The 26524-nt window shown below is 43.5% G+C and overlaps 1 protein-coding gene across 2 annotated transcripts in view; it reads right to left on the bottom strand.

Annotated features, from left to right (window-relative positions):
* The window catches only part of LOC141133436 (A.superbus venom factor 1-like), a 224820-nt gene that overhangs the window by 55547 nt on the left and 142749 nt on the right, over positions 1–26524 (bottom strand). For both annotated transcript variants that reach the window (XM_073622823.1, XM_073622824.1), the window contains exons 29-34: positions 22666–22809; positions 17124–17195; positions 15060–15141; positions 11164–11215; positions 8509–8596; positions 1630–1701 (exon numbers count right to left, since the gene is read on the bottom strand). In XM_073622823.1, the coding sequence (XP_073478924.1) occupies positions 1630–1701; positions 8509–8596; positions 11164–11215; positions 15060–15141; positions 17124–17195; positions 22666–22809 (510 nt within the window). The remainder of the gene's footprint in view (positions 1–1629; positions 1702–8508; positions 8597–11163; positions 11216–15059; positions 15142–17123; positions 17196–22665; positions 22810–26524) is intronic.

Below are 26524 nucleotides of genomic sequence, written 5' to 3'. Positions count from 1 at the left end.
ATAGAAATGAGGCCAATCCTGGGGCACGCCGAGACGAATCGGTGCATTTCATGCGACTGAATTCATGTCGGAACGTGATACGTGGAAATGAAATGATAACCATGACAGAGGTACGAATGACTGATAAAACGTAACTCTGGAGCATGTATAGAAATGAGGCCAGTCCTGGGGCACGCCGAGACGAATCGGTGCATTTCATGCGACTGAATTCATGTCGGAACGTGATACATGGAAATGAAATGATAACCATGACAGAGGTACGAATGACTGATAAAACGTAACTCTGGAGCATGTATAGAAATGAGGCCAATCCTGGGGCACGCCGAGACGAATCGGTGCATTTTTCATGCGACTGAATTCATGTCGGGACGTGATACATGGAAATGAAATGATAACCATGACAGAGGTACGAATGACTGATAAAACGTAACTCTGGAGCATGTATAGAAATGAGGCCAATCCTGGGGCACGCCGAGATGAATCGGTGCATTTCATGCGACTGAATTCATGTCGGAACGTGATACATGGAAATGAAATGATAACCATGACAGAGGTACGAATGACTGATAAAACGTAACTCTGGAGCATGTATAGAAATGAGGCCAATCCTGGGGCACGCCGAGATGAATCGGTGCATTTCATGCGACTGAATTCATGTCGGAACGTGATAGATGGAAATGAAATGATAACCATGACAGAGGTACGAATGACTGATAAAACGTAACTCTGGAGCATGTATAGAAATGAGGCCAATCCTGGGGCACGCCGAGACGAATCGGTGCATTTTTCATGCGACTGAATTCATGTCGGGACGTGATACATGGAAATGAAATGATAACCATGACAGAGGTACAATTGACTGACAATAACGTAACTCTGGAGCATGTATAGAAATGAGGCCGTAATAACTGGGGCACACCGGAACGAATCGGCGCATCTTTGGTGCGACTGGATTCGAATCGGAGCGCGGTAGCTGACTGAAATGAGAAATGATTTGAAAATGTCAGAAATGAGTTCAGAAATGTTTTCAGAAATGAGAAATGATTTGAAATGTCCGAAATGAGTTTAGAAACGTCTCAGAAATGAGAAATGATTGGTATCGAACTAACTTGATTTGATCTTTTACAAAATTGCGACTGGCTATGGCTGTCTACTGATACCGACATGCTAGAAATGAAGCGACGTCAGCGTCGCTGTGCTATCGAATTTGTAACATATCGAAAGTACGAGCGATACACATTGCAGTTTGTGAAATGCGGGTGAAACGAAATTTGAACTCACGGTTTAGTGACATGATATGAAAAACGAAAAGTCCGACGGGACCCTACCTGCGACAGCCAAGCCAGACGCGTGGTACGAACGATACGGATCGGTAAACACTGACACTCTCGAGCACGAAATAGCAAATGCGGGAACTTCGCGAGACAACGATTTACGGACGTTTGGTATTCGGATAGTCGGCCTAGTGACGTAACGTATCGCGCACAGGAAACCGACAAGCACCACAGGTGAGCGGGCTGCTTAAATACCCACCGGGCTCCTCCCATAAATTCAGGCCACCATACTGGCCTTCCTACATATATATATATATATATATATATAATTTATTTACATTTCTTTTATGCTTACCTTGCTTAGGTAGAAAATGAGAGGACCTTTAGAAAGGTTGAAGTCAATGCTCATGTCCTTTCTTTCCTTTAGCTGTCATTAATGGAAAAATATAGTATGAGTAATGTGACTGACATTCAGCGTTTAGCTATATAACATTTTTAACCACCTCGCAGTTCACACTGCAGAGATGTGCTGAAAATAAAGACCCTAACAAAGTACATGGATGTAAAATATACTGGACTTCCCTGACTAACAAACAAAAAAAAAAGACTATAACCCAAAAAAAAGCAATATATATATTAGAAGTCTCCTAGATTCCTTCTGTTCTGCCCTTTGCACCACCCACACTCCAACACTTAGACAGGAAATGGGAACTCTCTAGACACCGATGACGTCATATAAGTTCCATATTATTGTAGCCAACAATCACTATAACAGCCCTCGCCCTTGGAACCTCCCAGATAAAGTATTTTGTGTAAAAGGGCTTTGTGACAGAACCACTTGGCACCCCAATTAGTTGCTTCCTTCCGCCAAACAGTGCCTCCTGCACTCCAAACTGTTCTGAGCAGACCGAGAGCTGATACCGGCCCTTTTTACGAGCCAGAAGCTGTCAGTCTTGTAAACAAGCGTTTGTAATGGAGAATTAACATTAGTGACCTGGCAAATTATGAAATCTTGAAATACAGCGCACAATTCTCTTCTTTTTTAATGGGATAATAATGAAGCTGCTTTGCTGGTGACACTGATGGAATTATTGCAAACAAATTTTCAAAGGCTTTTTTTTTTTTAGTGATATCAAGAATAATATTACTATGCTTTTTTTTTTTATTTGGGCAAGTTACCACAACACCATTATTATCCCGTAGTTTTTCAGATCAAAGATACAACTATGTTGGTGTTCCTTGTTAATTTTACATTGTATTTTTTAAAATGTAACTGCCTACTCCAAAACTGTCATTTGAAGTAAAACACATAGCCAAGTATTATTCTCCACAATTTTTTTATTGTGCATTAAAAAAAGAAAACAAATAAAATTAGACATGCTATCTGCCAATAGAACTTAACCAAAAAGTGCATTCTATGCATCCAAAAAGAAAGAAAATATAACAAATCAAATCATTATTCAACCAAAAAAATAATGTCAAGCAATAACTCCAAGGCCAATAATAAATAACAAGTTATCTCCTCCGATTCCGCAACATGTCTGGTTGACGAACGACCGTTCAGAAACCAACTGAAACGCACAAAATGAAAAACGCAAACTGAAAAGCGCTAAATGAAAAGTGCGAAAAGAAAAGTGCAAATCAACACCCACCAAACTTCTACTAACACGAAATTAGCAGAAGGAGCCCAAAGGGTGGCGCTAAAGAGCTGAAAAACAACGTAATACGTCACAACATTCGTATTTGTTGGCCAACAATTGTTTGGCCGTGTGTATGCAAGACAAGTTTGGGCCAATGCCCTTCGGGCAAAATTCCACGGTTTTGTTGGTAAACAATCCGAACGTGTGTACAGGACTTAAGAGACAGAAACTTGGATTTAATCTTGCCATTCACAAATAGAATTTTGTTCGAAATTTTTCACTTTAAAAATGTTCAATCAAACAGGGGGTCAAACCGACATTAGTTTCCAACCACAGTGATGAGAAAATTTGAAGGAGTAGGATGGAAAGTTTTTGTTGCACAAACAAATTTCAAACAGTGAATGTGGTATTCTTTGCGGAAGGTTCATTCATTTAATAACTGAATGTTAAAAGTAATGCCGCTAACACACGGTCGGACTTTCCGGCAGAAAAGGTCCGACGGAATCATTCCATCGGATAGTCCGATCGTGTGTGGGCTTCATCGGACCTTCTCTTTCGTAAAATTCGGACGGACTTAGTAATAGAACATGTTTTAAATCTTTCCGACGGAATCAATTCCTATCGGGAAAACCGTTCGTCTGTATACTGTTCCGACGGACCAAAAAGGACGCAAGGACAGCTATTGGCTACTGGCTATTTAACTTCCTTTTTCTAGTTCCGTCGTACGTGTTGTACGTCACCGCATTCTAAGTGATTGGACTTTGGTGTGATCATGTGTATGCAAGTCCATTTCAGCGGAACTCCGTCGGAACTCCATCGGAACTCCGTCAGAAAAACCGTCAGAGTTTATCCTGCCGGAAAAACCGGTCATGTGTACGCGGCATAAGAGTTTTTTTATGTACTTTGACCATTCATGAAGTCATCGAATGCACTGATGAGAATTTTTGTACAAATATATAGAACCATTAACAGCGGAAGAAGGAAGCTGTCATATTTAGTAGTGTAGCATACCCCACATAGGAGCTGCAAAGAACAGGGATCCCCCACTCCTGCACAGCCAGGCACACTGAATCTTCACAAGCACTCAGAGTCAGAAAACAGTCCTTAGCTTTGTTTTATATTAGGGGGTTAACAACTTGGATGGGGATATGGAGTTTATGGGATGCCCACTTGACTGTAACAAGAACTTCAGGGACAACTTTCTATATACTGTACAGACTCCTCTTCAGCTTTCCTCCTGCACACACTTCTGCTGATTCACTCCTGATGAAACCGACAGACTCCTTGTCAGTTCAGTAACAGCCCAATTATGGACAGGAACTCACAGTCCCTTAAAACAGCATGTGGAGTGAAACAGCGCTTTTTATCTCCTTCCTCTGTCTCCACTGATCCAGCACCACTTCTTCAGGCAATGCTGAACCTGGCTGCAGCTGCCTCTTCCACTAGCCCTCCTGGCTGTCTCTCTACACCAGTGGTGGCTGGTGCTCAAAAAATTTTGGGGGGGCGCAAACAAACTGAAAACATTTTGAAGAAAAAAACATCAATTGCAGCCACTGTGCCATCAAATGCAGCCACTGTGCTCATCAAATGCTGTCAGTGTGCCCAACTGCCCATCATATGCTGCCAGTGTGCCCATCAAATTCTGCCAGTGTGCCCATTAAATGCTGCCAGTGTGCCCCCTGCCGGGCCCAGCACTTACCCTGTGTCTGTGGGGCAGCAGGTGACAGCGACGAGTGAGGTCTTTCATACGTCTCCTGCCTCATCTCCCATCCTCTCCTCCTGATAGGCGTCCAATAGGGGCGCCTTTTGTTTCAGCCAATCAGGTGACAGGTAACAGACCCGAGCACCTGATTGGTGGAGAGGCGGTTCAGTGTTAGGAAAGCGAATAGTCATTCGCTTTCCTAAAACAGCTGAGTGGACTGCGAGCGCCAAGCAGCCTATTGGAGCCTTACTTGCCAGCTCCGCTCGGGCCGTGCGTTCCACGGAGCTTCTGACGTCACTTCCGGTTTACCACTAGCACAGGGAAACGGGAAGTGACGTCTTAACTCGGAGAACAAAGCACCTCCGAGTTAAGTGATACTACGGACAAGCGAAAGTAGTCCAGCGCAATGGACTAAGCAGAAGTAGTCCATCGCAATGGACTGCGCCACAAGCCAACTCAGAAGCCTGCAAATGAAGTGCCTCATCTGCAATCTCGTGATTGCATTGACGTGGCGCTTCCCATATGCACTGTGTCCGGCGCCCGAACACAATGCACTTAAAGGACATTTTTTTCTATTTTATTTTTTTTAAAGGGCCTTTTTTTAAATTTTTCTTTATTTTCCTAATTTTTTTTGTGACTGCTGGGGGGGGGGGGGCCTATGGACAGGTGGCCACTGCTCTACACCAGTCCGCCTGACTGACTCTTCATCAGCCCACCTGGGTGACTCTCTGGAGATCTCTCAGGGGAAAGGTAGAAGACTTAAGCCCACCTCTGTCTTCAACGGAGACTGGCTACATGTGGCAGTCTCCCCCCTTTGTTAGTCCCCACAGTGTTGCACTACTCACTCTCTCCTCTCTTTGCTCCTGTACCTCCAGGAAAGCTTTCTCCCTTGTGTCTTTGGAAGGATCCTTCCAGAACCCAAGCCCTGGTCACCCCCCAGACTAGGGCGCACCCCTCAGGGCCACCGACAGCCTCCTCAACACTATATCGCCAACTGCCCCTGCTGGCATGGCTCATCAATATTTAAAGGCTCCCTGCCAGGCCCAATCCCGGGGATTGTCCAGAGACCTCTAAATATGCTGAGCAACTCCTCCTAGCCTCTGCCCAGCCAACACTCTGGAAACAGGGGGAGGCACCAGATCTGCTGAGATGCGTCATCCAACCCTGAACTCCAATAATCCTGACCCAATTATAGACTCACAAATTTACAGCATGAGTCAGGATATAGTTTGCCTATTCTACTTCTAGCACACACTAGAGGGTGCTACAGTAGCAGGAGATGTTTGGTTCCTGTTGAATGGGCTAAAACTTTGACATTGGGACAAAAGACTCAAGAGGCTAAATTGAGTCCTAACTTCTGCTGGGAATAAACTGAAAGCTTATCTCTGTTAATACTGTAAGAGTTTTTAACCACCTCCCTCCTGGCCACTGTAAACAGCCAGGCAGAAGCTTCCTTGTTCCAGGAGGATGTAGCGGTACGTCCTCCTGCTCGCTCGCCTCGTTGGCACCCCAATGGAAGCACAGCAGTGCAATTTGTGACCGTTGTGTCCAACAGACACAGCAGATCACCGATCTGGTTACTGGGCCACTGTGATTAGCCTTGTGACCTGTGGCCAATCACAGCAATCGCAAAAGTATACAATGGTATCATAAATGGATGCCAAATAAAGTTAAAATGATTGCTTACTATAAACGGTGATCATCACTGTAATAAGCAATCATAGTATAAAAAAAAAAAAAAAATCCCAACCCTCCCCTAGAGCATTGGTGTCACTATGGTGATACTACACTGCTCCTGTGACAATATGTAAAAAAAATTGTAAAAAAAAATAGTAATAAAAAAAATATAACATTTTTTTTCTTTTACATACTGTCAACAGTCAGTGTAAATAACCATCACACCAATTATAGTATCCCTGATCACTGCCACACCAAATATAGTGTCCCTGATCACTACCACACTACTCCCAGTGTCCCCGATCACTACCACACTACTCCCAGTCAGTGCCGGGATAAGGTCATTTGGTGCCCAGGGCGAAGATGGCAAACTGCCCCCCCCCCCCCAAACACACACACAATATTTTCGAGCCAGCAGCACAGCAGTGGAGCTCATTGTGGCAGTCAGTAATAGCTTAACCTGCTATCCTCTAGCCTGCAGAAGCAGTATTAGGGCTAGAGGATAGCAGGTTAGGCAGTTCCTAATGGCTCAGTCCCTAGGATCAGTAAAGGATAATGGCCAACAGGCCCTCTCACCAGACCCAGTGAAACTGCCGCAGTGATCCCTCCAGCTAGATGTTTGCTCACTCTGTGTTGCCAGGGGCAACTCTGGTCAGTAGTGTAGCACGTCTGTACCCTGGTAGTGGCTCAGCGTGGCTCTCTCTGGTGGTTCTGGTTAGAAGTGTGGCTCTCTGGTGGTTCTGGTTAGCAGTGTGGCTCTCTGGTGGTTCTGGTTAGCAGTGTGGCTCTTTGGTGGCTCTGGTTAGCAGCGTGGCTCTCTGGTGATGCTGGTTAGCAGCGTGGCTCTCTCTGGTGGCGCTGGTTAGCAGCGTGGCTCTCTCTGGTGGCACTGGTTAGCAGCGTGGCTCTCTCTGGTGCCGCTGGTTAGCAGCGTGGCTCTCTCTGGTGCCGCTGGTTAGCATCGTGGCTCTCTCTGGTGGTGCTGGTTAGCAGCAAGGCTCTCTCTGGTGGTGCTGGTTAGCAGCGTGGCTCTCTCTGGTGGTGCTGGTTAGCAGCGTGGCTCTCTCTGGTGGCTCTGGTTAGCAGCGTGGCTCTCTCTGGTGGCGCTAGTTAGCAGCGTGGCTCTCTCTGGTGGCGCTGGTTAGCAGCGTGGCTCACCCTGGTGGCACTGGTTAGCAGCGTGGCTCTCTCTGGTTAGCAGCATGGCTCTCTGTTTGGGTTCCCCGGGTACACTCCTCTCTCTCTATTTCTGTCTTTTGGAGCAGTTAAAGTATATCACTCATTCCCCCAGCTTGTTTCTGGGTTCCGGGCTCTCTCTCTCTTTTTTCCCCCAGCAGAGTGCATGCTGGGAGCTGTAGTCTCTTCCCTGTGGAGAGCAATGGGTCGCTGTGATTGGCCCTGCGTTGTGGCCAATGGGGAGGGGATCACTATCCCGATCACTACCACACTACTCCCAGTGTCCCCGATCACTACCACACTACTCCCAGTGTCCCTGATCACTACCACACTACTCCCAGTGTCCCTGATCACTAACACACTACTCCCAGTGTCCCTGATCACTACCACACTATTCCCAGTTTCATTGATCACTACCACACTACTCCCAGTGTCCCCGATCACTACCACACTACTCCCAGTGTCCCCGATCACTACCACACTACTCCCAGTGTCCCCGATCACTACCACACCAGTCATATTGTCCTTAATTACAGCCACGCCAGTGTGGCTGTAAAGTCAGAAGGTTTTTTATCTTAATGCATATGCATTAAGATAAAAAACCTTCTGTGTGCAGCAGCCTCCCTCAGCCCCCCAATACTAACTTGAGCCCACCTCGATCTAGCGATGTTGCGGGAGTGCCTTGGCTGCCCAGGACTCTCCCTCCTCATTGGCTGAGACAGCAAGGGGTGCCATTGGCTCTCACTACTGTCAATCAAAGTCAGTGAGCCAATGAGGAGAGATAGTGAGCGGGGCCCAGCCGCAGCTCCGTGTAAGAATGGACACAGGGAGCTGTAGCTTAGCTCGAGTGCCCCCATAGCAAGCTACATGCTGCGGGGGCACTAAGCAGAGGGAAGGGGCCAGGAGCGCCAGTGAGGGACCTGAGAAGAGGAGGATCTGGGCTGCTCTGTGCAAATCCACTACACAGAACAGGTAAGTATAACATGTTTGTTATGTTTAAGGAAAAACAACTGAGACTTTAGTATCATTTTTAACTTACCTTATCGAGGGTAGACGTATCTGGGATGAACCCAGACAACATAACTACTTCCACCACAGCTAGAGATGCATAACTTGCTTTCAAGGACCTTAAAAATTTTAACAATTATATTAGTAAATTTAATTAACAATGATGTCAAACAACTAAAATGCAGCAAAATAGCTGAATAAAAGTGAGCTGAATGGATTGGAATACAAATCCTTTGGCAGGTCATACAGCTCCTATATATGTAGTGTCTATTTAGATGTAAACCTGGAATTGCTGAGGCTGATGCTTTGCTGGCATTGAGTGTATGTTTTTATGTTAAGTGCATACATGCCTCTACCAGACATCACTGACCATGCCTTCATCTGCTTTTCTCTCCAGGCAGACAGAGCCATCTTTGTTCAGGCATCGTCTAGGGTCAACATCTACTTCCTGGACTGAGATGCCGGTGTTCTATACACAGGCGCCAGGATTTACATAATTGTGTCATCTCTGAGCCGGTGTTCTATCAGATAGCCGCTACCCATCAGAAAGCCGCTATCCGGCCTACTGCGCATGCGCGATGCGCAGACGAAGTGACGTTGCCTTGGCACACACGCACTCCTTCGCAGTAAGCCTGGAGTTAGAAGTCGGCAAGCGGACATCTTTATACACCCAGCAGAGTCTTGCTTTTCACAGTTATTTTTAACAGTAAACTCCGCTTACATAGTGAAATGCAGTACTTAGAAGTCCGTAACACTGTTTTGATGTCTAATTGTAAAAGCAGCAGTGTTCGGTCACATCCGCAAACCTGTGAGGTCAGCAGGCTTGCCACTGCTTTTAAATGTCAACATCAAAAGAGTGTACCCCTACCATTTCACAAAACTGTGTGAAAATGGTAAAAATGACATGGCTTGGGACAAGTCCTTTATTAAAAAATAAAAAAATAAAAATGTCCCACAAAGTCTTCTTCTTCTTCTCTTGCTCCACCGACGGACCGAAAAAGAAAAAAAAAAAACGCCCTCAGGTATAAAAGAACTGTCAAAGCAAAGACGCGTCATACAGCAGGTTCCTTGTGGGTTTTTTTTCCGTCTGTGGAGCAAGAGAAGAAGAAGACTTCGTTGGACAGTTTTATTTTTAAATTTTTTAATAAAGGACTTGTCCCAAGCCGTATCAAGTCATTTTTTTTTTAATTTTGGTGCTGGGTTCCCCTTAAAATCCATACCAGACCTGAAGGGTCTGGTCCCCACGCCTTTTTTTTTAAAAAATATTGGCACGGGTTCCCCTTAATATCCATACCAGACCTGAAGGGCCTGGTATAGAATTTGGGGGGACCCCCAAGCTATTTTTTTTTTAATTTTGGTTCGGGGTTCCCCTTAATATTCACACCAGACCCAAAGGACCTGGTAATGGACTGTGGAGGAATCTCATGCCGTTTTTTTTAAATGACTTTTATGTGTATTGCCGGGACAGACAATTCATTATAGCCGCGAGTACTTTTAAATTACTTTTTTTCCTTTAGAAATGTAATTTTGCTCTCGGACTGTTCTAAACATGGGAAACATGCGCCACTTTACAGGCATACTATAGACACCCCCCAGGTACGAAATTTAAAGGAATATTTCACTTTTATTGTTTCACTTTAAGCATTATTAAAATCACTGCTCCCGAAAAAACTGCCATTTTAATAAAACGTTTTTTTGCATTAATTAATACATGTCCCCTGGGGCAGGACCCAGGTCCCCAAACACTTTTTATGAAAATACCATGCATATAAGCCTTAAAAAGTAGCACTCTTGATTTCTCCCATAGACTTTTAAAGGGTATTCCGCGGCTTTCGAGTTTGCCGCCAACACACCAAATTGTTCGCTATTCGGCGAACAGGCAAACACCCGATATTTGAGTCGAACTTACATTCGACTCGAACATCGGGCTCATCCATAATACTGACCATCGTTTACCTTCTGAGACTGGCGGCATCTAATGGCAGTAAGGTATTACTGCAAACAGCTCTAGAATGAAGGTAAAGAGGATCTTCAGTGGCCCCAAGAAAAATTAAAAGTCAGCAACCACAGATACTGTAGCTGCTAAAATTTATTAAAGGGAAGTTTACCTGTCCAGGGATCCAGAGCTGTCCTCACCTGGCTGGTTTCTTGGCCAGTCTTCTGGTCCCCAGCGCCAGCATCTTTATTATGGGATGTCCTCTGTGAGCCCTAGCAGCTTCAAAGTCGGCTTCCTACTGTGAGCTGCACTGCGCTTTGTGAATGGTCCGGCAAATTTCTGGGACATGTGACATGTCCCAGAAAACTATGGGGGAATGGGGCGCAGTGGGAGCGGGTGCTTTCAAAATCACGTACCTGCTCCCCAAGAACAAAAATGTGTGTTCTAAGGTGTTTGGGAGGAGGGGGAGAAGGAAAGCAGAACTCCATTTGGGTGACGTTCCCATTTAACTGAAGCAGCAAATCTGATAATTTTATTTTGACTTTTACTGGTCTGTTTTTTTTTTCCTGGAATTGTGCTTTAAACATTTAATTGGAAAACAAAAATGTATATACATAATAAAAACATAGCTATAAAACAATAGAATTGGCCCAAAACCCATTGTATGTCTCTATAAGAATAAGAACCCTTGTCTCTCTTTATTTCCCACAGACACAGTTAAAATGTTTAATATTTTGGTTTATGCATTACCTGACACAGATGGTGATGGCCACAGTAGACTTCACATCTTTGGGGTTCTCAACTGCTCGAGAGGAAATAAAAAAACTCATTAAAATAAAGCAACATAAATCATTATATATATATATATATATATATATATATATATATATATATATATATATACACACAGTATTTTTAACTATGGCTTATAGAAGTTTTTCTTGGTATCAGCTTCCTCTGTGTAATTCCCAGTAAAGCAGTACTCAGGCCATAGCTTCCAACTGTCCCTGATTTGGAAGGACTGTCCCTCTTTAGGTACCAAAGCTCTCTTCCCTTTGCATGTATCCTTTATTTTTGGTCTGATGCATAGACCTCTATAAACAAATGCAACATTAAGTTATTGGACATGTTTTGCTGCAGTCCACCGTACATCTAACCACTAAATTATTGCATTTTTTTTCTTTGAAAGTAGTGGTGAAAAAAAAAATCACCCCATTTAACCAATCTTTTTTTGCATATTAAGTCTTCATGGTCCACATAAATAGATGCATTGCAGGAGTGTGCCCTTTGCCTAAATACCTTATACCAGGGATCTCCAAACTACGGCCCTCCAGCTGTTGCCAAACTACACGTCCCATGAGGCATTGTAAAACTCTGACATTCACAGACATGACTAGGCATGAGGGGAATTGTAGTTCTTGATAAACTGGAGAGCCATAGTTTGGAGACCCCTGCTATACTAAGGTGTCCCTCTTTCTCATCTTAGAAGGTTGGGAGATATGCTTAGACTGGAAATAGGAAGCTACAGTACTAGTAGCTAGTCACAATATGCTGAAAAGGAATATGCTCATTGAAAGGGACAGTAGAGTGAGCTGGTAGTTATACTCTTCAATTTGTAGTGTCTCTCTCATTGTCTAATAAGTAAAAGTTGTGTTCCTGACCCAACTGTGCTGCTGCAATGTTGGTAGTGATATGGCTATGCTGTCCTACAGGGATACTTAAATTGTAAGGCTGGCTAAACATGATTACAAATCTTTTGTCAGGAAAAACAGTTCCCACATATGTATTTCAACTGTGTATTAAGCTAATTGCCTGGAGTTCAGCTTTAAGCACATACACTGTATTACCTAAAGTATTGGGACACCTGCCTTTACACGCACATGAACTTTAATGGCATTCCAGTCTTATGCCCCGTACACACTGTCGGATTTTCCGACGGAAAATGTGTGATAGGACCTTGTTGTCGGAAATTCCGACCGTGTGTAGGCTCCATCACACATTTTCCATCGGAATTTCCGACACACAAAGTTTGAGAGCTTGCTATAAAATTTTCCGACAACAAAATCCGTTGTCGGAATTTCCGATCGCGTGTACACAAATCCGACGGACAAAGTGCCACGCATGCTCAGAATAAATAAAGAGATGAAAGCTATTGGCTACTGCCCCGTTTATAGTCCTGACGTACGTGTTTTACGTCACCGCGTTTAGAATGATCGGATTTTCCGACAACTTTGTGTGACCGTGTGTATGCAAGACAAGTTTGAGCCAACATCCGTCGGAAAAAATCCTAGGATTTTGTTGTCGGAATGTCCGATCAATGTCCGGCCGTGTGTACGGGGCATTAGTCTGTAGTGTTCAATATTGAGTTGGCCCACCCTTTGCAGCTATAACAGCTTCACGTCTTCTGGAAAGGCTGTCCACAAGGTTTAGGAGTGTGTCTATGGGAGTGTTTGACCATTCTTCCAGAAGCGCATTTGTGAGGTCAGGCACTGATGTTGGCCTGGCTCACAGTCTCCGCTCATCCCAAAGGTGTTCTATCGTGTTGAAGTAAGTACTCTGTGCAGGCCAGTCAAGTTCCTCCACCCCAAACTCGTTAATGCATGTCTTTATGGACCTTGCTTTGTGCACTGGTCCAAATCATTTGGTGGAGGGGGGGTTATGGTGTGGGGTTGTTTTTCAGCAGTTGGTTCTGTCCCTTTAGTTCTAGTGAAGGGAACTCTTGGAAAATGTAATGCTCCCAACTTTGTGGGAACCGTTTGAGGATGGCCTTTTCCTGTTCTAACATGCCAGTGCACAAATAAGGTCCATAAAGACATGGATGAGCGAGTTTGGGGTGGAGGAACTTGACTGGCCTGCACAGAGTCCTGTCTTCAACCCAATAGAAGATGGGTGGTAATCTTTTAAGGTTAATTTGTAGCATCTTACTTCGCTTTTCCCTGAGCTCAGTGTTGCTGCTGCTCTTGGCTGCTGCCAGTAGGTGTCACTGGCAGCATTAGACAGGGGAGCTGCAATAATGCTGGGTTATGAATATTTACGTCCCCCCTGGCCAACGACAATAAAGTTTACTGTCAGTGGGTGTAAACAAATGGCCCCTGCCCCCACCTATAACTGGCCTTCACAGCAAGGAGCACATGGAAGGGCAAACATGAAAGACAGAAACAGAACATTCCATAGCTCAACTCACCAACCAGTCTGCCAACTGACCAAATTAACCTGTCCAACAGTTTGCGTTAAAAACAGGGGTTTAGTTAGCACGCATTTGCAAACGCATGCATTAGCAGCAAGGCCTCTTCACGGCACCCTGTGTATGCTTGCAGTCCTAACACTACTGAATTTATGAGGGGCATGCTGGGAGAGAAAATAGATATTTTGAAGGTGGCCTGGTGATTGGTGCTTCTCCATGAACTGCAGCCTGGGGAGGTATGTGTAGTTGTATGTGCTAGTTAAGCAGGGAGCCTTTTTGGGCCTAGCACAGTCATCCTGAAGCAGTCCTCCCAGGTGGAAGAAGATACAACACCCAAAGTGGAGTCAGGGGAATAAGACCTGCTGGGGCCGGAATGAGTCTGACCCTCAGAGGATCCTGGTTCTTTTGCTTGGTGAGGATGCATGGAGGTACCCGCTCTCTGAATGTGAAGCTCTGATGACAGTGCTGCTGTTGTTAGCCTAATGGTATTTATTTATGCAATACACCATGGACCAAGTTCTCTTCATGCACTGTGACAGCGGGAGTACGCTTAGAGTCTGGAAAATATGCTGCTGGAGGTGTCTTAGCTCTAACCCTCTCCCCCTGTGAGCTTAAAGCAGATATACATCTGGAAAAGACAAGTAATTACTGGTGCCCAACATTATATCAATCCTTGACTACATTGATGGATCCACCCTGGGGCAATGTCAGCCTGCTCCAGCACTAGGGGTTCTCTTTCCTGGGGTGGTAGGTCGCAGCATAAAAATAAAAAAAAAACTTGAATACAAAGCAAATAACTGTACTCAGTAAGCTGGCCCTACACACCTTAAATCCTCTAAATCAGCTGAAATTCAAGACGTGGGTGACCCTGCTGATACCACATAACTCAACTACTACTTATGACAGATGCAGGTGCTTTCAGAATACAATAGCCGTCAGTGGGAGATTCATCTATCCATGCTGTTCAGCATGGGTGGGGGAAACTATGGATTTTTTTCACGCATATTGCCAACTGTACATTCACTGTCAGCATGCACAAAATACCCTTATGCCGCGTACACACGGTCGGATTTTCCGATGGAAAATGTTCGATGGGAGCATTTTGTTGGAAATTCTGACCGTGTGAAGGCTCCATCGGACATTTTCCATTGGAATTTCTGAAACACAAAATTTGAGATCTGGATTTCTAGATCTGGATCTGAAGTTCTACACATGCTTGGAATCAAGCAGAAGAGCCGCACTGGCTATTGAACTTCAATTTTCTTGGCTCGTCGTACATCACCACATTCTCAACGTTCGGAATTTCCGACAACATTGTGTGACCTTGTGTGTGCAAGACAAGTTTGAGCCAACATCCATCGGAAAAAATCCCATGGATTTTGTTGTCGGAATGTCCGTTCGTGTGTACGCGGCATAAGACAACAGACAATACAATGAAAAAGTAAGTTAAACCAGCACTCACCCAAGTACTCTTCCCGTGCTGTCACAGAAAGATCATAATTGTCACAGTCCTTTTTATAATTGGAATAATATGATCGTGTTATCTAGAGAGAGAATTACAAAATGACTGATAATATCATGAAAACATAAAAAGCTGTGAACTTTACAGCTCAAACTAGAACAAAAAGTAGGAGCACCAACACTGGCCAAACATTCATTTCTGAACCAAATCTAGCAAAAACACAAAGTTTTTCATTCTTAAAGTTCATCTCTAGAGTAAAACTGGCAGTGACCTCTCTACAAGCTTCCCATCTCTCTCCTACCAATTCACAGTTTAACAATAAAGCCCCTTCCTAAAACCTTTTTTCTCTTGCCTGAACCTGTTGCAGCTCCTGAATCTCTTGTGGCTCCTAGTTGATCCAACGCTGCAGTCCAGGTCCGCCACTAAGCAGTTTTGTAGTCACCACTCATCGTGGTGTCATCCTGTCGCCACTAGAGACTTCAAGATCTTGTAAGCACCCCACCACTGGACCCAAAGGGAGAAGTCCACCCCCCCACCCCAGCAGATTCCCCCCCAATCCAACTCACTCATCTTTTTCCTACAAATTCACAATTTAATTATAAAAAAACTTCCTGAGCTCTTTTTACTTACCTAATCTGTTGTGTCTCCTTGAGAAAGATCAAGATCTGCTGCTGCAGTTGGGGTCTAACACTGATCAGTTGAAGCCATCGCTCATCGTGATGTCACACCACCACTGGACACTGCAAGATTTAGTAAGGAGCCCACTGATGGATCCAAAGAGAAGAGAGGTGTCTGCACCCCCTTCTCCTGGCAGCCTTCCCCACTTCCAATCCTCTCATTTCTTTCCTACTAATTCACAATTTAAAAAACGTTCTCGGAACCTTTTTTCACTTATCTGAACCTGTTGGGGTTCCCGAATCTGTTGCAACTTCTCAGTGATCCAACACTGCAGTTCAGGTCTGCCACCAGCCAGTCCTGTAGCAATCACTCATCATGATGTCATCACGCCACCACTGGAGGCTTCATGATCTTGTAAGAACCTCACTACTGGACCCAAAGGGAGGTGTCCATCCCCTCCTCTGGCAACCTCCTTCCCCCTTCCAACTCACCCATCTCTCTCCTACCAAATCACAATTTAACAACAAAAAACCCTTCCTGAACTTTTTTTTCACTTACCTAATCTGTTGCAGCTCCTTTTTTCAGGAGTGAAGACTGAGATCCACTGCTGCAGACTGGGTCTAACGCCGATGAACACAAAAGGAGGTGTCAGCCCACCCCTTCTTTCTGGCAGCCTTCTCTCCCTTCCAACTCACCCACCTCTTTCCTAAATATTTACAATCTAATATCAAAAACCCTTTCTAGGTAATCACACAAAATCTGTTAAAGCCAGAAGACTTATGCCCCGTACACACAAGCGGAATTTCCATCGGAAAAAGTGTGATGGGAGCTTTTGGTCGGATATTCCGACCGTGTGTATGCTCCATCCAACTTTTTCTGTCTGAATTTCTGCCGGCAAAAAGATTGAGAACTGGTTCTCTATTTTTCCGAAGGAAAACGTTTTTGACGGAAATTTCGTTCGTCTGTATGCAATTCCGACGCGCAAAAAAACAAGCATTCTCAGAAACAATTTGACGCATGCTCGGAAGCTTTCAACTTTAATTTTCTCGGCTCGTCGTAGTGTTGTACGTCACCGCGTTCTTGACGGTCCAAAGTTCAGGGAATATTGTGTGACCATGTGTATGCAAGGCAAGCTTGAGTGGAATTCCGTCGGAAAAACCATCCAAGATTTTTCCAACGGAAATTCCGCTCGTGTGTACGGGGCATAAGGACAATGTGCGGTGGAAAAGATACCAAGGGATACTCTGAGGGATAGCTCCAGGTTGTGGCCAGAGCTGCATTTAAAAATTAAAAAAAAAAAAAAACAAATAGGCCAGAGTTGGGCTTTAATTCTCTTTAGAAAATTACCAGAGATTTTTTTTCTAATGGCTAACCGAAAGGACAATGCTGACAGCATACCTATACATTCACAGCTAGAATAATGGACAATAGATTTTTACAACTCACTGTTAAATTCACCAGTCCTTTCCCTTTTGCAGTTATGGTACAATCTTCTTTAACAGACATCTGAAAAGATATCTGTAAGGAAATTGATACAACTTTAAATTTAAATTGTAACCAGAAAAAAAAAACTTACAGTACTTACGTGATGTAGTCTGCCAGGAGCATCAACGAGGTAATATTTGATCTCAAACATAAATTGTATATGTAAACCAACATGTGGGGCCACACTTCACCTCCTTCATCGGGGCTTAATAGAAACAGGTTATATGGACTCAAAGAATTTTTGTACAGTGAATAGATTGGCACATCAACAGTCAGCAGCTGGTTAATGCCGCTGCAATTTTGTTGATACTGTTGGGAATGGGGGAGAGGGGTGCATAAGGAAGTCTTATAGGTAAAATATATTGTACTTAAAGTGAACATTAATTTTGAGTTACTAGTATATGGTTTACATTAACCTGTTTTTTTCATATAATTTTAATAAGGACTTGATCTAATTGTGCCCATTAAGTCGAAAAATCAAACAATCATGCATTGCAATAAAAATTTTCTTCAATATTGTACTTACCCACAGTGGAGAAACTAATTATTTGATCCCCTGCATATTTTGTAAGTTTGCCCACTTACAAAGAAATGAAGGGCTCATCAATTCCCGGGACTTATGCCGCGTACACACGGTCGGACTTTTCGTCTACAAAAGTCCAACGGACGCCGACGGACTAAAGCCGGCTGACAATCCGATCGTGTGTGGGCTTCCCCGGACTTTCAGCGGACTTTTCCAGCCGCAAATCTGACAGACTTTAGATTTGAAACATGCTTCAAATCTTTACGTCGTAACTACACCGGACCCAGAAATCCGCTCGTCTGTATGCTAGTCCGACGGACAAAAACCCACGCTAGGGCAGCTATTGGCTACTGGCTATCAACTTCCTTATTTTAGTCCGGTGTACGTCATCACGTACGAATCCGTCGGACTTTTGTGTGATCGTGTGTAGGCAAGTCCGTTCGTTAGAAAGTCTGCCACAAGTCCGCCAAAAGTCCGTCGAAAATCCGTCGGACAGGCTGTCGTACTTTTGTAGCCGAAAAGTCCGACCGTGTGTATGCAACATTAGAGATGAGCTTTTACTGTGTGCAGTAATAACAAACAGAGTTTCTTTGAAAAGCAACTTGTCCTATGTCCATACAGACTATAACGAATATACACTATCTCACAAAAGTGAGTACACCCCTCACATTTTTGTAAATATTTTATTCTATCTTTTCATGTGACAACACTGAAGAAATGACACTTTGCTACAATGTAAAGTAGTGAGTGTACAGCTTGTATAACAGTGTAAATTTGCTGTCCCCTCAAAATAACTCAACACACAGCCATTAAAGCGGAACTTCAGTAATTTTTTCATCTTTCCATCTATTAAATCTTCTGCTCTTGTTGTTTTAACTTTGGATAGTAAAACATTTTTTTTTCTGCCAGTAAATACCTTGTACAGCCCACTACCTGTTTCTTATCTGGTAAATAGCCTAGGCTTTTGACATCATGCACAGCTCTCTCTCACTCTTGTGAGAGTTTACCAGGAAGGAAGGGGGGATGAGTCATAAGAGGGCCAATGAGAGCTGCGGGACTGAAGAGCTGTGCCTCGGTGTGTCTGTGTAAATCCAGGAAGTGAACAAGCAGCAGCTTCAGCTGCCCTCAGTTAAAGTGGTTGCCGCCAGACTCAGTGGAGGGAGATTTCTGCAGCATATTTGGCAAGTACAGAATTACAGTATATATAAAATAATATGTAAAGTGGTTGAAGGGAAGCTTCAGAATTGCAAAGATGTTTTTTATTGCAAATTATGCAAGCAGACTGCAGTCCCTCTTTAAATATGCTGTACAAATTTTTTTTTTTTAATTTATTTATTACAGGCACCTGTATAACACCAACAATTTACGCAGCCTGCAGTTCCTCTTTAATGTCTAAACAGCTGGCATCAAAAGTGAGTACACCCCTAAGTGAAAATTTCCAAATTGGGCCCAATTAGCCATTTTCCTTCCCCGTGTGTCATGTGACTCATTAGTGTTACAAGGTCTCAGGTGTGAATGGGGAGCAGGTGTGTTAAATGTGGTGTTATCTCTCCCACTCTCTCATACTGGTCACTGGAAGTTCAACATGGCACCTCATGGCAAAGAACTCTCTGAGGATCTGAAAAAAAAAATTGTTTCTCTACATAAAGATGGCCTAGGCTATAAGAAGATTGCCAAGACCCAGAAAATGAGCTGCAGCACGGTGGCCAAGACCATACAGCGGTTTAACAGGACAGGTTCCACTCAGAACAGGCCTCGCCATGGTCGACCAAAGAAGTTGAGTGCAGGTGCTCAGCATCATATCCAGAGGTTGTCTTTGGGAAATAGACTTATGACTGCTGCCAGCATTTCTGCAGAGGTTGAAGGGGTGGGGGGTCAGCCTGTCAGTGCTCAGACCATACGCCGCACACTGCATCAAATTGGTCTGCATGGCTGTCGTCCTAGAAGGAAGACTCTTCTAAAGATGATGCACAAGAAAGGCCGCAAACAGTTTGCTGAAGACAAGCAGACTAAGGACATGGATTACTGGAACCATGTCCTGTGGTCTGATGAGACCAAGATAAGCTTATTTGGTTCAAATGGTGTCAAGCATGTGTGGCGGCAACCAGGTGAGGAGTACAAAGACAAGTGTGTCTTGCCTACAATCAAACATGGTGGTGGGAGTGTCATGGTCTGGGGCTGCATGAGTGCTGCTGGCACTGGGGAGCTACAGTTCATTGAGGGAACCATAAATGCCAACATGTACTGTGACATACTGAAGCAGAGCATGATCTCCACCCTACGGAGACTGGGCCACAGGGCAGTATTCTAACATGATAATGACCCCAAACAGTGGCGGCCTGTCCATAGAGGGTGCATGGGCACCGACCACTCCCCCCCAAGGAAAAAAAAGTCCTTTAAGTGCACAAGTACAGGCGCTGGATACAGTGCACTATGGGTAGCATGATGTCTATGCAATGACATGATTGCATGTAAGACGCTTCATTTACAGGGTTTTGTGAGTCATTGCTGCGCAAAGCACTGCGTCGTAAAACTTCCATCCTGCAGGCATTCCCCTTGCTGTGGGGTTTTCTATTGGCAGGTGGGCGGTGCTTTCCCCGGGCAGCAGCGTCACTTCCGGGTTCTGTGCCAGTGGGAAATCGTAACCCTGACCCTGCAGCTCTGTGGATGGAGAAGCCACACTGCCAAAGGTACTATCTATATATCTACCTGTAATGTGATGATCTGACACCCTGTCCGTAGCAGTATCCTGTGAAGGTGGAGAGATGGGAAGGATGTCCTGCTTCACCTCTGCCCCAGCTATTCTCTTGCAATCTGTTGGATCAGACAGAAACATGAGAGGAGAGGAGAGGGGGGATGGGGGACTGCTGATTGGAGCAAATGCTTCTCCCATTCACCACTAAATCCCTCTCTCATCTGTCTGTCCATCCTATCTATCTGTCTGTATATTTATCTGTCTATCTATCTATCTATCTATCTATCTATCTATCTATCTATCTATCTATCTATCTATCTATCTATCTATCTATCTATCTATCTGTCTGTCTGTCTGTCTGTCTGTCTGTCTGTCTGTCTGTCTGTCTGTCTGTCTGTCTATCTATCTATCTATCTATCTATCTATCTATCTATCTGATTCCCAATATCTATCTGTCTGTGTGTCCATTTATCTGTCTGTCTATCTATCTATCTCTTTATTTGCCCTATTGCGGGTAAGTGACGGGGGGAGGTTAATTGGGGCTTTGTTTGCGCCCCCCAAAAAAATGGAGCACCAGCTGCCACTGACCTCCAAGATAACATCCACCAGCTCCATGATGTTGTCATGGAAGAGTGGAAGAGGACTCCAGTGGCAACCTGTGAAGCTCTGGTGAACTCCATGCCCAAGGGGGTTAAGGCAGTGCTGCAAAATAATGGTGGCCACACAAAATATTGACACTTTGGAACCAATTTGGACACTTTCACTTAGGGGTGTACTCACTTTTGTTGCCAGCGGTTTAGACATTAATGGCTGTGTGTTGAGTTATTTTGAGGGGACAGCAAATTTACACTGTTATACAAGCTGTACACCCACTACTTTACATTGTAGCAGAGTATCAATTCTTCAGTGTTGTCACATGAAAAGATATAATAAAATATTTACAAAAATGTGAGGAGTGTACTCTTTTTTGTGAGATACTGTATGTTGCATTAGGAAGGACATACTGAGCCTGTGTCCACTCCACCAGTCCTGCGTACCTCATGCGTGCTTATTCCTCACCATATGTTGTGACCATGCCATAGATCTTCATAATGCAGGTTTGGATCCGGTTGCTATTGGATCCCCTCCCCCCCCCCGGAGAGAGATCCAAATAATGACCGCTTCACTATCACAGGACCTGTCACCTTACCAGGTACCACACCTTCAGACTGGTTGCGTGGTGTCTTGAACTTGTACTTGGTTTATCTTAGCAAGTGTTCTCTTCTTCTTGCCTTGCAAAGTTAGCCCCTTGTAGTGGTGTTACTTCATACCCTGTAGTGGTTTACAAACCTTGGTTCTTTTGTTACGACAGAGCCAAAAGGCACCCCTTTGAATAACTTCAGACCAGGCTCATAACAGTTAATTTAACTTTACTGATGAAACGTCTTTCCTCTAACCTTAGTTATAGTAGTGTAGTGGCCCATGCATACCTCGGTGAGGTGAGGGTCCATTACGGCATTTTCCATGGCTAGATGTCTTACAAAAACACTGGTGTCTTCAGCAGCACCAACGATTCCACACAAAGGTAATCCAGAACCCAGCACCCTAACACTTCAGTGTCCCCCCTTTTTATAGCATAGGGGGGCTGGCTAGGACCAAAAGCCCAGGAACTGAACTTTTAATCCTTTTTCATCTGCCTGTGCCAGCCACTGACTCACTATAACTAAACACTTTCAACCTTCCTACAAGGAACTAACTTTGGAGGAGAAGGCTTGGCTCACAATTTGTGTTCAAGTTCATCCCAAAGAAGTTCAATAGGGTTGATGTCAGGCCTCTCGAGTTCCTCAACACCAAACTTATGAAACCATGTAATTATGGAGCTAGCGTTGCACCCAGGGGTCATGGTGGAACAGAAAACAGCCTTTACCATAAGCAACTGTTACCACAAGGTTGAAAACGCTCAGTTGTCTCAGTTTATAGAGAAATCTTTCTCAGCCTTATTACCCCAGAGGATTCCTAAAATAATTTTCTGGTCTTAGGGATGATCGGCTAAATTAATTCATTGGGGTCAGAGAGAAGAATGCCCCCTTTACAGCAGTAGTCAGAATGGCAACCTTACAGACAGATAAAAGATTATTGGTGGTCATAGCTCTGGCTCTGCCAAGTAACTGTGGACCCAGAATTATACAGGCACGATCAAATGGGAGGTCAATCCGCCACAACTCAAGAAGCCCTTAGCACCTACAGTGTAAGCATACTTTTGGCCAAAGAGTTCATTTCTGTCAACTGTTAATGAGTAATCTCACCACTCGACTGTGTGTCAAGATGCTGTCGGTCTTCAAGATGAACCTTTCAAAGGCCCTCGTAGGAAACCGCAATAAGACTTCCATGTCCAATTGATATGCAACTGTGTAATACCGAGCAAGGGCTTGAAACATCATAACAGTAGCCTAGAATATTGCAAAAAAACTGTCAATACATATAGGTGTACAGACTCTTATATTATTGTGTTGAATGAGGGGTGGGGGATGTTTACTTAAAGTAATTGCAAATCTTTACATTTTCATTTTGTAAATGAACCTCTTGGTGCCGCCTGTATACATACAGTATTTGCAATCTCACTGAATTGGGTCTTCTTCTGTGATGCCGCATATATGCAAACCTTTGTGCTGGGAGCACAGATACTGGGCTTATACTAACGATCGTGAACCGGGGCCCCCGATTCTGATTTTCGTCTGCTCCCTGTCTAGGGTGTGGTGGTAGATTGCAAACTGAAGGTTCCTGAGAAGCTGATCGTGGTCTCCGGTATAGCTCAGAGTGTCCAACGATAAAGAAAAGAGAGGGAGATGGGAGAATCCTTAAAGTGTAGTGGATAAATTCAGAAACAAGGATAAAATGCTTCCACAATAAAAGGACAAAATGTCTAAATAGATTTACAACTGTTGAGGCTGCAGTCACCCAGCAAGGAGGCACCGTGTGGACTTCCTAGTGCTTGGGGGGAGATAATCTGTCTCTGTGCAGGGTCAGTGTGGATACTCTCTAAGCCTTAGGTATTCCCATCCTGGGTGCTCTGTGGCGTTCTCATGTGGGTGAACAAATTGGTAAGAAGCACAAAATTGGTCAGAGCACAAAAGACCCATCAATAGTTTGATTGGCAGAGGCGCCCAATGTGGTTTTTCAAGGACTCTGATTGCCTATCACATTGATCAATCACTGTGCCTCTCACCCATGTGTTTTCTTTCTCTTGTGAATGGGGAGAAAGATACATTTTATCTCTCTTATTGCAGGGGAGAAAGATATAAACAATCAAAAGTGCATATAAAAAAATAAATAAATAAATAAAATTAAGAAAAAAAACCCAGTTCAAGGTTTGATCTAGGTCAATCTCATGGTGAGTTTTAGGGTCAAGGTGAGGGTCAAAGGAAAGAATCAGTATATTTTGAGTAGTATTTAAAAAAAAAAAAATTTTTAAATATATATTAGTGTCAGTATGCTTTAGGTAGAATAAAAAAAGCAAAATGCATACTATTGTTTTTGGCCCGTACTACAAGTACAAACAACAACAAACATACACATGTGAGGCATCGCTGCAATCATCAGGAGCAGGAAAATTTATTTTGGGTTCTTTGGAGGTAAGTTATGGTAATAGCAAGAAATATACAGCTAAATTAACAAAGAAATATATATATATATATATATATATATATATATATATATATATATATATATATATATATATATATATATATACATTTATATTTATTATTTTAGGCCAGTTTTTCTTTGATAATAATAATAATAAAAACTCAGGAGATATTCATTACCATTTTACCACCAAATGAAAACCCAAGTTTAATTCATTTGGATATGCTAAGTAGTTGTGATCATGTGTACAGTTTTTTTACGTAATACATGTCAAAGCTGCAAAATTGTGTTCAGGCATTAAGATTTGTTCTATTTAAAATGACACCAAGATTATGACTATGGTTCAAAGCAATGCAACGTTATTTGCAAATTAAATAAAAGTTTTTTCTTCATTTTTGCTCTTTTTTTTAATGCAACACTAAAAAAATAACAAACAAAATAAATAGAAAGAAATAAAAGTTTAAATATCAAAGGGGTTGTAAACCCTCGCTTTAAAAAAATTAAAAATAACAAACATGCCTATACTTACCTGCTCTGTGCAATGCTTTTGCACACAGCAACCCCAATCCTCTTCTTCTAGGGTGCCCCGCCGGCGCTCCAAGCCCCTCCTTTTCATCGAGTGCCCCCACGTGAAGCCGCTTTCCCTGGGGTCACCCGTGCAGGCTCACTCCCGAGTCCCGCTACTGCGTCCATTGACACAGACAGCGGGACTCGGCCTGTGTCACAGCTTTTGATTGACATTGCCAATGGCTCCTGCTGCTATCAATTTGTCCAATGAGGATAACAACAGCAGTTGGAGCCGCTGCACTCGTGCACATCGCTGGATCGGATCGGACTCAGGTAAGAAAAATAGGGGGGGGGGGGTGTTTTTCAACTGAATGCATTCAAAACCTTGAGGGTTTACAACCACCTTAATGTTGAATAAAATAGACAAACAAAAAAATTATCATCAAGAAAATAATAGTCAAAGGGGAAGGTGAAGAGGGAGTTCATTAGGGTTAAATAGACTATAATAGATTAATAATAGATTTTTTATAAAATGAAAAACATTTTTTATTTTTTTATTTTCCAGGTTGCTTTCATAACTTGCTTTCATAACTTTGATCTGCAGATGAATGAAGCTGAGCAGATACAAAAGTAACAGTGTTACTTTGTATCTCTCTATTTTTCGTCTGAACAATGTCTATACACACTGAGTTAAATTAGAGTTAGAAGGTTCTTTTTTTGAGAACTGAGAATTGTCATCAAGTGGACGAGGGGGTGCAGCAGAGCTGTGTATTTTGATGAAATTTTTTTGCGGCGTATGCAGCACATCCAGTGTGCTCAATTAGGTAATATACTGCCTGTAGAATCATCCAAGGCAGACATTTTTGGCCAGATCACGAGATGGTTCGTTAATCGATCAAGCAGATACCCCTCTGGATGACTACACTGAGGGTATATGTCCATTGGACACCATTCTGAGACAGGCAGAGCTAGCAGTGTCTCTCCACCCTACTCTCTTATTCCCCCTTCTTCTTCACACCACATGATAGTTACATAGTAGGTGAGGTCGAAAAAAGACACAAGTCCATCAAGTCCAACCTATGTGTGTGATTATGTGTCAGTATTACATTGTATATCCCTGTATGTTGCAGTCGTTTAGGTGCTTATCTAATAGTTTCTTTAAACTATTGATGCTCCCCGCTGAGACCACCGCCTGTGGAAGGGAATTCCACATCCTTGCCGCTCTTACAGTAAAGAACCCTCTACGTAGTTTAAGGTTAAACCTCTTTTCTTCTAATTTTAATGAGTGACCACGTGTCTTGTTAAACTCCCTTCTGCGAAAAAGTTTTATCCCTATTGTGGGGTCACCAGTACAGTATTTATATATTGAAATCATATTCCCTCTCAAGCACCTCTTCTCCAGAGAGAATAAGTTCAGTGCTCGCAACCTTTCCTCATAACTAATATCCTCCAGACCCTTTATTAGCTTTGTTGCCCTTCTTTGTACTCGCTCCATTTCCAGTACATCCTCTTGCTGCTCATGCAAGACTTTAACAGTTGCTGGAAGGCATCTGTATGATTCCTGCATGGCCATCTACTCTTTTATGTCTACATGCAATTTTACATAGCAGCTTTGCATTCATAATCGATAATCTTTTTTTATAGTGACCAGCATTGACTACTGGTCATAGAGAGTTTAAAGAGTTTGGGGCTCAGCTATAGTCTATGTGCAGTATAACCAGTCAAAGGCATGATCTCCTGCTCCAGAGAGCTGCCTAGAACATTCAGTTTATGGCCCTTGAATTTGTTTTGGTTGTATTATTTTTTTGCTTCACTACGCATGCTTTCTAACACTGAGCAGAGGGCATGTGCTGTACAGATATCATAACTTTGTGGCAGCTGTCTTTGAAGTCATTGAATCAGCTAAAAGCACAATGGGAACCTAACTTGCTGAAACCAGAAGCATAAATACTCAACACTGCTGCTACTTTTAGAGAGTCTGATGAAGGGAGAATAACTCCATGAAAATTGTTA

The sequence above is a fragment of the Aquarana catesbeiana genome, linkage group LG03, assembly GCF_042186555.1.
Source record: "Aquarana catesbeiana isolate 2022-GZ linkage group LG03, ASM4218655v1, whole genome shotgun sequence".
Classification (NCBI taxonomy): domain Eukaryota; kingdom Metazoa; phylum Chordata; class Amphibia; order Anura; family Ranidae; genus Aquarana; species Aquarana catesbeiana.
Note: the sequence above shows the minus strand (reverse complement) of the source record. Positions and strands in the feature narration are given on the sequence as shown.